At 46.7% G+C, this 14,408-nt stretch overlaps 1 protein-coding gene across 2 annotated transcripts; it reads right to left on the bottom strand.

The window, feature by feature from the left end:
• Positions 1–587: 587 nt before the first annotated feature.
• On the bottom strand, positions 588–7,527 carry TNFRSF17 (TNF receptor superfamily member 17). 2 transcript variants are annotated; one of them, XM_078856204.1, is made up of 3 exons: positions 7,101–7,527; positions 3,604–3,738; positions 588–2,794 (listed from the first exon to the last, which is right to left on the bottom strand). In XM_078856204.1, the coding sequence occupies exons 1-3, from the start codon at positions 7,315–7,317 to the stop codon at positions 2,601–2,603; spliced, it is 546 nt and encodes a 181-aa protein (XP_078712330.1). In that variant the 5' UTR covers positions 7,318–7,527; the 3' UTR covers positions 588–2,600. The 2 variants fall into 2 exon arrangements, with proteins under 2 accessions (XP_078712330.1, XP_078712331.1); XM_078856205.1 differs by having other exon boundaries at positions 3,604–3,735.
• Positions 7,528–14,408: the final 6,881 nt, after the last annotated feature.

Genomic DNA, 14,408 nt, shown 5'->3' with positions numbered 1-14,408 from the left:
CTAGTGACGAATTGGCCACGTTCTGTTTACGTGACAACCCTTACTAGTTGGCTGTGTCGGGTGGTGGCGGGTTTTAACGACGCATTTACATATTTACGCGATCTAACCCAAAAAAACCTCTATTATGGATGATATTGGTCGCGAAAGCCTCCTACGTGTTAAACTAAAAACAATCTATCAATTATGATAAAAGCATCATGGGTCTTCCCGTGTTGTGTAGAACTATTTACGTGCGTTGCATATGTGCACCACAACACGGACGAGCAGCAGGCTTTACGGAACCGGTTTAAAGTCGCGTGAGTTTTCTTGCCTAAACAAATGTCCTGCTGTTAGCCTGTCCTAAAGGCCTGTTCTGTGCTCATTCTGTTTATTAATGCGTATATAATACCCATGATCTTCCACAGTGGTGACTATAACGAGTTATTTACACAACTCGTAATTAAAATTTCCATCAGCCCCCTGATCCCCGTCCACTCCACGTGTTTGATGGAAATGGAAGTTGGCAACCACAATGGGTGGATTCCTTCTTGAACATATTGCACTCATAAAATGACACATCAAACACCATCATTTTTTACAAAACGTAATGTAATCTCAAGAAAGACAGTATTCACAAACCAGCGTGAACATTTTGTTAATATAGAAATTTACAATAAAAAAATGTTAAGCGCTCCCAAAGCCTTTAAAATTGTGGGATTGTTATTTTTGTACAATTTAAATATGGTCCACAATTTTAAGATTGCCATTTGGCATGTTGCCATGAGCATATTCATGGCATGGTGTTTTTATATCGAATATGGAATTTAACCGATGAGGAATTGGCAATTCACAGTTCATTTGTACACAGTAGCAAATGTTTTCAAATCAGATACATACAACAATGGAAACCGTACACATAACCTGAGAACCTGCCCAGCAGACAATTAGGCGTTTAAATAACCCTGTTCTGGAACACAAGCCCTGCTTGGACCAGTGTAAAGTACAGATACAACCAGGTATCGTACAACAGTGTACAGCAACACTTGATCTGGTTGGGTAAAGTCATCACGAAACCCATTTCCCCAGCAGGTGAAACTGTTTCACTTGTACATTATACAATACGATGTATTCACTGATAAAAAAAATATATATATGTATAAAAATTTAAATGGTAATTTATGATACCAATTCAATGAAGCTGCATGCTTTTATAAAGGAACAATACAAATCAGCAACTGACATCGTTTGTCATATGTAGCACAAACACGCGTGTGCACATACGACTTCACATCTAGTTTGCAGACGTGTTTTTACATCTGTCACGCGTAGGCAATGCTCGACGGACTTGTGGGGAGACGAAAATCTGCAAGATAATTCTGAAATAAATATCGCTGTCCAATTACAACAAGTGGAGAAAACACTGACAGTTTTTTTTTCTGTTGGCGCCTTTTTTTTACACGATGAAAAATTGACACGGGATTTCAAGACCAACACAGCGGGTTGTGTGTTTTAAGGAAATGACAACTGAACTCTCAGGCACGAGAGCAGTCTTCCTGTGCAAAGCTGGCAAATGGAAAAATATAATCTGCTGTCTTGTCAGCTCTTCTCAATCCCAACCACTGACGATGTCGGATTTAATATCACTAAACCCTGAGCCAATTCCAACGGTGTGCCTGCCTAAACGAGCAGCACATTGACAAAATGCAATGCTAAGCTTTCTCACAAGAATATTTTCAAGACACAAAAAATGTAGTTGTTCGTGTGGCTAACAGAAAAAAAAACTCAGACGTGAGCATTGCAGTTTAAACTCCAGACCAGAAATCGAACATAACGGAGAGAAGTGAAGGCAGTGCTCCAGAATTTAAGAACTATTTTACAAACCACAAAGTACTGTACAGTGGAGTGCCCCATCATGCTTAATTCACCATGGTCCCTGAAGAAGCATAGCTGTAGTATATAACTTAGGTTTAATCTCATTGTTTCCTGTATTCCCACGTGTTGGAGCTGTTCAATAGGGACACAAGCTGAACATCCACACTCACAACTACTTCCTGAAAAAATGTGGAACCTTACCATCTTCCCCCCCCCATACCCCTCCCTCTCCCTACCCAGTTCAAGTGTTGCAGAGTCCTTTACTAATGCCCCAACACACGTACAACGTTGGCAACGTAACCGGACAAACCTCGCTCTTTACAACCGCATCACCACAAGCAAGCACAGGAGAACATGCAGCATGGCAGCCACAAGTGTCCCCATCCACCATCCTCACTACCCTGAGTTTCTCTTGGTACATCCATCACTAAAGAAAATGCAACCAAGAGAGGAACGTTTTATTTATCTCTCCAATGTGTTTTCTCAGGTTGTACCGTGCGGTGTAATTGTTGTTGTTGTTGTTGGGAGATGTGTTCTAGTGTTCCACTTTACGATTGGAAGCTCTCAGAAACTCGCGGTACAACCCGGAATTTAGTCTGAGAGATAAAGAGAGCAACCGCGAAAACCTGCGCGGTAATTTTACAATTTTCATTTTTTAGTAGTACCCTTGGACAGCTTTTCCCTTCAACCGATCCCGTTTGGGTTATTCAATGTTCAGACCCTCATTGTTGGACTCTCTCTTACAGATATCACCCTACAACAAGCTCAGATGGGGCTGCCAACAAATTTGAGGTCTCCTGGCATCCCGAGGTTGATGATGTGTCTCCTGCGATGGGGGAGACTTCTGTGTCCTGCACTGGAGTAACGACTGAAGTGGAAAGTACGTCGTCAATCATCACGGTTGTCGTCTCCTCCTTGTTCCCACTGTCCGTTGATATGTTTCCTGTGAAAATAAAAGCAGAAAGAGCATGCAAATTGATTCATCACGCTTTCATAGAACATTTGATGTCTCTGCCTATTTACCCAAAAACACTTCAGAGATTAAATCTTGATTTGAAGCTTTCGTGACTGCAGGAATCCATACTCTGGTTCTTTCGGTAAAGTCATGCAGGTAGAAAAAATAATAGATCACGACGTTTCGATCGCCACACAAGCAATCATCTTCAAGTGGGAGAGAGAAACAGGCTGCTGAAACAAGTCCTTATATATAGAGCCGAGAGGGGGGGGAGGAGGGGGTTGCCGCATCAGGAAAGAGGGTGGGGGCTAGAGATTGTTTATTTTAAAGAGTGTAATTTTCGATTAAAAACTTTCGTGACTGCAGGGATTCATCTTCTTGGTTCTTTCGGTAAAGTCACGTAGAAGGGAAGTAATAAAATAATAAAAATAAAAATAAAACATAATAAAACAATTCTCACTATTATTTAAAGAGTGTATTCATTATACACTGTATCTTATATAACTGTGATTGCATCATTGAAAACTTTATCGGTTTTCACCGTAGTTTTTACGTGACCTTTTATAATTCCTTTTATAATTCTGGTCAGTGAAACACTAGGTACACTGATGAACTTTTAAAACCATTAATCCAGAAAGGCCCTAACCAAGTCTCAAGACTTGTGTTTGTAATGGGGGTGCCAATGAGAACAAAGTACCCAGAGAAAACCCACGCAATGCACGCGACTCCTCTTTAGATTTCTGCGGCACCATCCCGCCGTGACTCATAGTGGCCGTGCGGTGACTTTGGTTACGTACCGTCTGAGCTGTCAATCTGGATGACTCCGCCAATGCGCTCCCTGCATATGACTCCAAGCACCACCACCAGCAGCAGCAACAGGCAGGCCACGCCGGCCACCAGACCTCCAATAAGCACCGCTGACGGTTTATCTGCTGGGCATAAGAGCACTGTTAGCATGTTTGCGCACATCCAACAACGAGTCAAGGGTTGATGCCACCCGTCCACAATTAGCATGCTTAGCAGATACTATCAGATCGGTCTCCTTACCACTGTGATGACCCTTTTTTGCGATTTGATGCCGTTGTCCCAAACACATTTGTCAGGATATGTGACTGAAGTGCTCCACAACACATTTGTGCGCCATCTTTGGCCACAATGATAACTTAAAAATGTGTAAATCGTCATAATATTGATGACAAAAAGCTTGAACACATTCGTCAATAACATCCTCTTTTATATATAATATGAAGAAGGGCCAATGCCCAAAACGTCGCATATTAAATATTTATTTTATTTTAAGGTCCACAGTGTTATTAACGAATGTGTTGAGTTTTTTCGATTTAAAGTTTTCGTGACTGCAGGGATTCATCTTCTTGGTTCTTTCGGTAAAGTCACGTAGAAGGAAAATAATAAAATAATACAAATAAAACATAATAAAATAAGATAATTCTCACGACGTTTCGGCCACAACGCAAGCAGCCATCCTCAGGTGAACGGCTGCTTGCGTTGTGGCCGAAACGTCGTGAGAATTATCTTATTTTATTATGTTTTATTTTCATTATTTTATTCTTTTCCTTCTACGTGACTTTACCGAAAGAACCAAGAATGTGTTGAGTTTTGTTCGTGTTAATTATGCTCGTGCACCAGTGCCAACGCAGCAGCATCACCAAATAACGTCTTTCAAAGTCCACAATTTATTCGAGTAACACCCCGATCGTGTCCACACCCTGGTGAGAAAGGTTCCGGAACCTGCAGAGAGCCCCATGGGCATATGACCACGATTGGGTTGAGCGGTGGTGCAGTGGTTGGTGCTGTGAGCTAAGAACCCGGTGAGCCCTGATGGTCAAACAACCGCAATGCCCACTCCACCACGACCTGCGGCAAGACCCTCATCCAGCAGTGAATGTATGTACGTTGAACTTCTTTCGCACCGTAAGTAGCCAACCACGCTAATCGGAGTTGCGAGGGAAGGACAACAACCTCAACACAAAAAAAATCTGTTCTTAAGAAATGAGTTTTGAAAAGTGTACCGGCAAGCATGGGCTGCACGGAGTACACGGTACAACGTGAAGATGTGTGTCGCAATGCCTGAGTATTGCGACATCACGGGCGGCAACACCCGTCAATGTTCAGGCATTGCGACATCACGGGTTGACGTCACCATTGGCCGCTTGTTTGGTTTTACTGGCAGGCAAATTCGGAGATTCCATTTCCAGCGCGTCACTAAACCGCACGAGAGTGGGTGATGCCCGGGGATAGGGCTTGGCCGTCTCGGCTACAGGGGGGTGGAGCGGGTAATTGACACATACCTGTCAATCCCTAACCAGTGACTACCTTACGACAGACCAATTCAGACCTTATTGGTCACCCCGTGCGCTGATCAATCTCAACGTTCATCCTACAAAGTACCATCACAAGGGAGAAACACAAACAAACAAAAAATGTTGCCCGTTTTGAAACGGCTGCATGCCGTATGGGCCTGAAAACTCACTTTTCCTGTACAAGAATACGGGCAAACCGTATGGGTTGACAGGTATGTTGACATTTAACGATTAACGACTCCCTTTGAATGGATACAACGACCCGGTCTGTTGATAATTACCAAATAGGGAAATTCGACATTCTACGATTGGTCACCGTTAAATCAACGCCGCCCAACACTGTTTGGCAAAGTAAACACGACGTTGTTGGCCCAACGTTGCCACATGGCTGGAACATTTGCGCCCAAAGTTCTATGTCGACTGCGTTTGGATAATACATTATAGGAAGCTAATGTTTCATCAGCGATGTATTACAGCTCCGTTATGATTACCGACACCAATAACTCTGTCCCTTCAGTTTAAGACATGTCTTAACCCTAAGCCCTCTCTCATGACAGGTGAAGGTACTGCATCTACAAATCGTTAATACAATCTAGTTCAGTACACGTGCACGGCCTGCATGTACAGGTATGTTGAACTTCTTTCGCACCGTACGTAGCTAACCGTGCTAATCGGAGATAAGGGGGCTGTGTTGTCAATCCGCTGCTTGCAGGAGGGCTGAATGTACAATGTCAAGCACGTGTTTAACCAAGTCAAGAGAGAGTGACCTTAGGGTCACCAAAATGACAAAGGCGAGCACACTCACGACGCAAATAATAAAGACTATCCGTGAAAAAACCACCGTGCCACAAGGAGACGTCGAAAATGAAAGAGGATACATTGCCTGTCCTGAAAGTTGGCTTAGCCAGATCAGCCTGCAAAACCCGTTCGTTCACAGAACGCGTCAAGTTGTCATTGCACGAATGTGTACACCAGTGGTTCTTCAACTTCACTGCAAGCTTTGCACCCCTTTGGTTTCCAACCGTTAAAACAAAGTGAAATATTCATAAACGCACAGAGTGTTTGATGAAACAAAGTAGTTGCAATTAAGTACCCGTGCTTAATTTGCGTGTTCATGATTTACCTTCTAAAAAAACCGGGCCGCCATGTCTCGCACCCCCAGAAAGAGCATCTCGCACCCCCAGGGGTGCCGCGTGCACCCCAGATAAAGCACCACTCGCTGTCTTCTTGGTTCTTTCGGTAAAGTCACGCAGAAGGAAAATACAAAAATAAAAAATATATATATTATTTAATTATATTATTTTATTATGTTTTATTTTTGTTATTTTGTTATTTTCCTTCTGCGTGACTTTACCGAAAGAACCAAGAAGATGAATCCCTGCAGTCACGAAAGCTTTAAATCGAAATTTCACCACTCACTGCTCTAGAGGATCGCTCCAGATGTCTCCCTCTAGAGGGGGGCAACGAACCCCTCCCGCCAGCACATCAACACCGTCCCCAGTTTACTCGAATGCAGTTTGACGCTCAACTGCATGTCGATTCTGTCAATAAGACGCTCATTGTTTAACGACTGAGAACCAACGTGGTGCAAGGAGGCTGCGCTAAAGGCTAAACACCGCTGCTCAAGAGGAGGACATCACAAGCGACCCTCTCGAGGGCACGTGGCCTCCTCGTCCACGTGGCCTCCTCGTCCACGTCGGCCGCACATTGGGACGTCTTGGAGGAGGAGGAGGTGGTGGTGGTGGAGGTGGTGGTGGAGGTGGTGGTGGAGGTGGTGGTGGAGGTGGTGGTGGTGGAGGTGGTGGAGGTGGTGGTGGTGGAGGTGGTGGTGGTGGAGGTGGTGGTGGTGGAGGTGGTGGTGGTGGAAGTGGTGGTGGTGGAAGTGGTGGAAGTGGTGGTGGTGAAAGTGGTGGTGGTGGAAGTGGTGGTGGTGGCTGCACCCACGTTCCCCACACATTCGCCCCGCAACGCACCTGATCCCGAGGGGGCACTGCAGTGCGCCACGCACGCCTTGGGCGGCTTGGAGCAGCGCAGTTCGCAGCTGGCGCAGGCGCGCGTCAGCTGGTCGAAGTACTGCGCGCCGTGGCACGGGGCTCCGTCCACCGCTGCGGACACGGACGCGAGGCCGGCGGCCAACAGCAGCAGCAGGAGGGGCAGGGCACCCCTCGCCGGCACCCGAGACGTCTCCATGCGCGCGTCTTGTTTGCTTCGAGGACGACGAGGAGGAGGACGAAGGAGACGAGCGGCTGTGGTGAGCCCTCGAGTGTGGCGTCTACAGCTGTTGCTTGGCGAAGGGGGGGGGGGTGTCCGTGATGAGTCGTCGGGCTGAGTCGCTGTCGTCGGTTGCCTTTTGCCGCTTCTGACCCAACGACGATCGAGTGAGTCGCTCGCTGCTCGGTGGCGCCGGCCGTCTGAAGAGAGTCGCAATGAGCGGATCGTTGTTAAGCTGCGTCACGGGCGGGCGGGTTGGGGGAGGACGCTGCGCGAAGCCGGCACTGCACAACAACTCAGTACAACAGCGGGGGGAGGAGGAGGCGACTTTTGCGCCGCTGTTTTGGCCACGAACCGACGGCCCCCAGCCCGCCCACGCGCGCGCCTCTCGCCCTCCCCACCGCCCCGTACCTCGCCCCCCCACCACCCCCCACCAACCCCACCTCGCCCCCCACCTCCCCCCCGTACCTCGCCCCCCACCACCCCGTACCTCCCCCCCACCACCCCGTACCTCGTCCCCCACCTCCCCCCCCGTACCTCGCCCCCCACCACCCCCCCCCACCACCCCGTACCTCCCCCCCACCACCCCCCACCTCCCCGTACCTCGCCCCCCACCTCCCCGTACCTCGTCCCCCACCTCCCCGTACCTCGCCCCCCCCACCACCCCCACCTCCCCCACCTCCTACATTGAGACGACGCGTTATTGAATCTTGGATTTCCCCCCGACCCGCCTTCTAATCCAGCGAATCGGATTGGTTGTGTTGAATGAACGCACAGTGAGTGCTTTAGGCGATAGTGTTGAATGATGTGAACACGTGCGCCTTCGAAGACGTCGCGATATTTCACAACGACGGCGAGGATGTGAGGATTGGAATTGATGCGAGGGGCATGTGGAGGATTACGATGTAAAATGTTCACTCTACTGTACTGTGATTGCTTACAATTGTTTTGGTGGTGTATCTGGACATCTGTGAAAAAGAGCTTCATAGCTCATCGGATTTCTCCAGGATAAATAAAGATTCTGAGTCCGATTTATAAATGAATCATCCTGTGCAGTCAGGGAATGTCAGGGAAATGTTTGACCAGTGGATACAGCGGACATCAGCATATCTGTACACTACTGCGCCGGGCGGACCTCATCCAGCAGTGGATTGAACAAAGGGGCTGTACATTGACGTAATTTGGAGAGAGAAAAAAGCTCAACACATCGTATGCTGAACTTTTTTTCGCACCGTACATACACAGCCGTCGTAATGGGAGGTGTGGCAGAAGGACAACAAACCAAACACAAAAAGCAGTTCTCAAGAAATGAGTGTTCAATCTACATGTTTCAACACTGCCGTGCTGTGATGAAGGCCCTTTGCCCGAAACGTCGCCGAGAATAGATTTCCCCTGTAGGAGGGCAGCGTTGTTGACGAGTGCGTAGAGTTTGTCGATTGTCCAATGTGCTGGTTGCACCACCGCCAACGCAGCAACACCAAACAAACATAAACTACGGTTCTTTATATTGTACTGTGCACGCAAGTTGAGTTGACAGTATTCCAACAGCGAGTCGCCCTAGCCCTACAGAGGCACATCCCTCGACTCGACAACGCCGTTGCGTGCTCCTGATAGGGGACGTGTCGACATGTGGTTGTGTGTTTTTTCTGCGCGTGCGTAAGTCCGACACGCGTGGGTAGAGCTCTGCGCGGATGGAGGGAGGAATTCCCGGCAGCGCGCGTGTGTGATCCTTGATGTGACGCGACGACTTGTGGCTGTTGGAGTCCGTCACGCGTGGGTTGGGCTCTGCGCGGATGGAGGGAGGAATTCCCGTCCACCACGACAACAGCAGCGCGGGGGCCCTTTCCCGGCGCTAACGCTGCTCACGAGCAAAGGGAAGTTGTTCTAGATTTTTTATTTGAAGCTTTCGTGACTGCAAGGATTCATATTCTTAGGTTTTTTTCGGTAAAGTCACGTAGATAAAAATATTAAAATTAATAAACGTAAAAGAACAAAACTATTTTTATAATTAATTTTATTTTACTTTTATTAATTTAATTTTTTTATCTACGTGACTTTACCGAAAAAAACATAAGAATATAAGGGAAGTTGTGTTTCTCTCGCAATCGCACACGCGGCGTGCGTTCGTCGATGTGACATCGAGGTTCTAAACGGTGTTGATGCAGATTTACATCGAACATGTAACAGCCACCCCCACCTGCCCCCCGTGTTGTAAATCCACCGCTGGATTATCCCGTCCACCGCGCCCTTGACACTCCAGTACTTCCACCACGCTGGTCAGTGCAGGGGCGGTGAAGGCAGGGTAGGGAGCATAGACGGGGCAAGGCCGTAGCCATGGAGTCAACATTGAGGAGGACCAAATCTTACGGGGGGTCTGGGGGTCCCCCCCCCCCCCCCCCCCCAGAAAAAAATATAAATTTGAAAACTAATTTCCTGCCTAAAATATAAAAAAGCCACTAACGCATAGGATGGACTTTTTTACACGAATGTCTAATAGTGTATTGTATTACATTGCTCTACTTTTTTCTTTTTTCCTTTTCTTATTTTATTGTATGTAATGGCAGAGATTAGGGATTCATAAAGTACAACCATAACCACAATCATATAAACAGAAATCTATTTTATAGCGATAAATTGGGGGGGGGGGGGCATTTTGAGCATTTTTGAATATTGGGGGGGGGGATGTGTCCCCCCCAATATATATTATAATTACGGCCTTGAGACGTGGTATTCTGCCATACCCACTGAATACATTGTGGTCACATTCAATGTACCGCAATACCTTGCTGACCTCGTCAAGATAGATAAACCATCATCACGCGAACCCCGGTCATCCTTCCCAGCAGCGGCGTTTGGATAGCCATCGAACAAAGACGGCCACTGCATCGCGCGCTTTCAGATGCGCTTCTGTGGCCGTCTGGAAAACTCTTCTGATGTTCGGAAGCCGCCGGAGCTATGCACTTTTAAATAACCTCGATTGGAAACGAATTGATTTAGAACTGCTTTTTGTGTGTTTAGTGTGTTGTCCTTCCCCCGCACCTCCGGTGCGAAAGAAGTTCAATAAAAAGTGTACAGTACTACACTGTGGATTTTTCCTGCACTGCTCTGTGCTTTACCCAAGCAGCCCCGAGTGATGTTGTCACCGCACTATTTCAAGTAAAGACACCGTGAAATAGAAACCTGAAATAAAGTTCCAGTTCCTTCGAACAAAGCCAACGTCAACTGCTGTGCCTTGATACTATCGTGATGTGAGACTTCCCTTTGAAGACACGGGTTGAGTCACCAACTGAGCAATGTGGCAAGGATATAAATAATAATGATTTTGCTGTGTAATGAGATTTGAATCCTCTTTCACTTCCCACCGGTTGACGTTGCAACAGGTTTCGGGAGTGAAGATGCCGTTTGGAGAAATAACATTTTGAAAAGTAGTAAAAGGTTTTCGTTCACTGCATCCCTATTCATACTGTACATCAATTGTTTGGTTTGAAATTATTTTTTGCTGGTAGATATTAGTATTATATACAAAACGTAATCGTTTAAATGGTTGAGGACACATACAGAATAAAACAGTATGCATTTTTAAGTTTCTACTTATCAGAAAGAGGGTTCTTGCCTAGAACATGTGAAAGTTCACTAGCCTGCATTGGCTCAATCAAGCATGTCTTTGACGATGATGAAACACTAAACGTCCAAATAGGACCAGAGTATTGAACCAATCCTGCTAAACGGATGCACTCGCGGGAAAACATCCACACAGAGCACGCAGCTTTTGTGCATTTACGCAAAAAAACCCATCATCTTAGGTCACAATAAAAAATAAATGTGATCAAATGTGACTGACTGACAGCAGCAGTGATACAGAGATAGACAATCGTAGATTGGTGTCAATCTTATAAAAGACTCATCAGTACAGTACGGTCACCAATTCTCACTGCTACAAAGTCGGCTTCTGGGAATCGATTATGCAGTCCCCACTTCTACACGATGGGGCACATTAGCTCGGTTAATGTAAATAATATTTATAAAATCCATAAACGACGACGAAACTCCATCACAATAACAGGAAAACAGTGTAGGCCGAAAAAATCCCACACCTTACCGAAAACAAATCTCAACACATTGGTCAATAATATTCTGGCCTTTAAGGAAAATTAAATATGGTTATAAGCAATGTTTTGGGAAATGGCCCTTCTTGTAATTTGTTACGGAAAACGTGCAGGCCAGATTTGATTGTGATGAGCAGTGTCACTGCACTGGAGTGAAGAGGGGGGAATGGAGCGGTGGCTGTTTGCACAACGAGCCGTGTAGAGTTTAAAACTAACCTAAACTTTTTTTTTATTTTACCAGGTAAGCCCCCCACTGAGCTAACTATATCGCTCTTTTTCAGAAGCGACCTGGCCATAAATGAAAGTTCAACGAAGTGGCTTATCGTGTGCAAATTTATAGCAGCCAAATACTCTAAACACATTTTTCTAAAAGTGGAAGGAAAAACAGGAGGACCCGGAGAGAGCCACGCAACCACGGGGAGAACACGCAAACTTCAAATATACAGGTGTCAGGGTTGAGGATCGAACCCACGACCATCCTGTATACCAGTCGAGGTAGTTAACATCTCGCCACCGTGGCGCCCCAAGTTAAACAGTCACGTACCAAACACAACCACCTTGGCATGGAGAGGCCTGTATCGAACAACGGATTAGCAAAGCGCTGTAAATTATGAATAGTTCCTTATATCTTGCATTTACAAATTTAAATTATTATGTCCGAGGGTGGCCCTGCTGAAAAGCAGGAGACCTCATTCCCAACGCGAACTGCTCAGCCCCGGTGTGAGGCGCACGGCCTGGGTACAGCCCCGCTTGGCACGGGTACAGCCCCGCTTGGCACGGGCTAGAACTGTAGTGGCAATTCGGGCTCGGTTCACTTTCCCGGCTTGTGAACCAGGCCAGCACGCTGTTGAGTGGTCATGGAAACGCAGCGTCAGCAACTTGACTCCGAGTGGTATATTATTATTTGTTTTGCATCGAGTGCAGGGGCTGAATTGCCACCAATCAGTGCAGCGCGGGCTGATTCCGCCCCAACCCCAACAGAATTTATTGCAGGTAAAATTCCCGCATGTTGCAAGCGCACGTCCCCTCCCAAGAACAAAGGCCATACTCGTGTGCCCGGTGTTTACTGCGGTGGTGTTATGTGGCTCTCAGTGCAATCACATGGAAACAGCTGCACTTGCCAATTGAAAGTCCCTCTCTTTATGGTAACAACAATTTAAATCCATTTGTCAATCAACTGATGGATAAAGGTGTCACAGAGCCATGTTGATCAGAGTCGTTGTTTTGTATAACGATACATGCTTATCTATTTTGCCCCACCTGTATGTATATTGAAGTTCTTTCGCACCGTACATAGTCAACTTCCGTTTGGAGCGCTCTCAGATAACACTGCATCAACCCCAAATAGGTGAACAGCCTCTGGACAGGGATATGAGATAACGACTTCTGAGATCCGTTCACTTGCCTCTGATCCACACCGGGGACGTTGAACCTTGTCACAGGCCCTGTTTGAAACGTGCCACGTGCTCTGCTATGGAGGCGCTTTAGTATGATCCGTTCACTCAATTCAGCATGTATTTTGCCGAATACGTTTTTGCGCGCGCAGTCGTTGGAGAGCGGACTGAGACCACCAACTCGATGCCTTGAGAACCCGGTTTAGTCACGGGCGAGTACCCACATTCAATGCAAGGACCTCAGCGGCTCCGGCTCTGTAATCTGATACCACATGAGCCACCCAGTCACTTCTTACTCGTAGGTTATTCAAAGGTTTTAGATAAAGCTTACTTTCCGCCACGTATGTACGACTAAACTTAATTCTATTTCTAGCACGCATTCTTCACCATGGCTCTTTTTTCATAAAGGCCACGTGCTATTTATACACAGCCACGTTCTAAATGTCGCGCCGCTGTCAAATACGAAACGCTGTCCCGCTGCATTTCGCAACATTTTGTCCGAAATGTTAACTCTGCTTATTCTGAGCTTTGTGACGTACCCATCATGCACCACAGTAACCCGGGTTCTGTCCACGAGAAGTAATGGAGAGGTGCAAGCTTGGAATGACACTCGTGGACTCGGCATCAAAACATGTATCGGGGGGCACGGTCAGTGGGGAAACGAGGAGCACCTGTCTGGAAGATACTTTCTGCTTCGCTGGCTCTGTTGCCAAAGTTAATCTGAACACGCGAGCTCGTGACGGACCCCACACACACACACTTCTGGGGTTCGACCTACCCAGAAAATATATTTTAAAAACTCAATACGTTCATCAATAGCGCCGTGGGCTCAAAAGGAAAATATGTAACATAATATGCCGCGTACAACCCAGTAAACAGAGGTGAGGCCGAAAACTGCAGCAGCGTGCGGTACAGATGCGGTCGCCTTATTCATTGATGGGAAATGCATAATAGTTTTCGATGTCAAGTCAAGTTTTCTAATCAGAATCTTTATTTAAACTGGAAGAATCCGATGAGTTCTTGAAGTTCTTTTTCGCAGATGTCCAGTCGGGGCGGGTCAAAAAGTCGCGACAACAAAGAGTACAAGAACAGAGAGCAGGAAAGCTGAGCAAGCCACGAAATAAAAATGTCAATCTATACAAATATATGTGTACAAATTGCCGATTTTTAAACACCGAATGCAATCTTGGGCAAGGCAGCAAAACCTCGATAAGTTTATTTTGTTTACCCAGGTGAGAATTTAAGATACAGTACCTCCGGGATGGTCTCATTTAACCAGCGTGACACTCGGTTTCTATCTGCGGCCACCAGAACCAGACCGAGGATCACACGATCCAGCACTGCCCGCGCCGCCGTCGATTCGTGGGCAGTATCACCGGCATCCACACAGCCTCCACAGAGGCTACCGAACAGATGAGTAACCTCCATGGCCACACATACCGCACCGCCGATTATAGCACGGTTGGCTACGTCCGGTGTGAAAGAAGTTCAACATGCATACGATGTTGCCATCTTCTCCTTGCGTTTCAAAAGCAGAAGCGGAAGACGTACATGCACACATTTTAAACAA

Source organism: Lampetra fluviatilis, chromosome 5 (assembly GCF_964198595.1).
Source record: "Lampetra fluviatilis chromosome 5, kcLamFluv1.1, whole genome shotgun sequence".
Lineage (NCBI taxonomy): Eukaryota > Metazoa > Chordata > Hyperoartia > Petromyzontiformes > Petromyzontidae > Lampetra > Lampetra fluviatilis.
This window is presented reverse-complemented; position numbering and strand designations above follow the sequence as displayed.

What these genes read in the sequence shown, in the direction of transcription:
- TNFRSF17 (XM_078856204.1), bottom strand. Translation starts at nt 7,317, where the DNA reads ATGGAGACGTCTCGGGTGCCGGCGAGGGGTGCCCTGCCCCTCCTGCTG. An exon ending in CAGTGCCCCCTCGGGATCAG is followed by an intron (nt 3,739 to 7,100) that starts GTGCGTTGCGGG and finishes TCTTATGCCCAG; the next exon opens with CAGATAAACCGTCAGCGGTG. An exon ending in CCAGATTGACAGCTCAGACG is followed by an intron (nt 2,795 to 3,603) that starts GTACGTAACCAA and finishes TTATTTTCACAG; the next exon opens with GAAACATATCAACGGACAGT.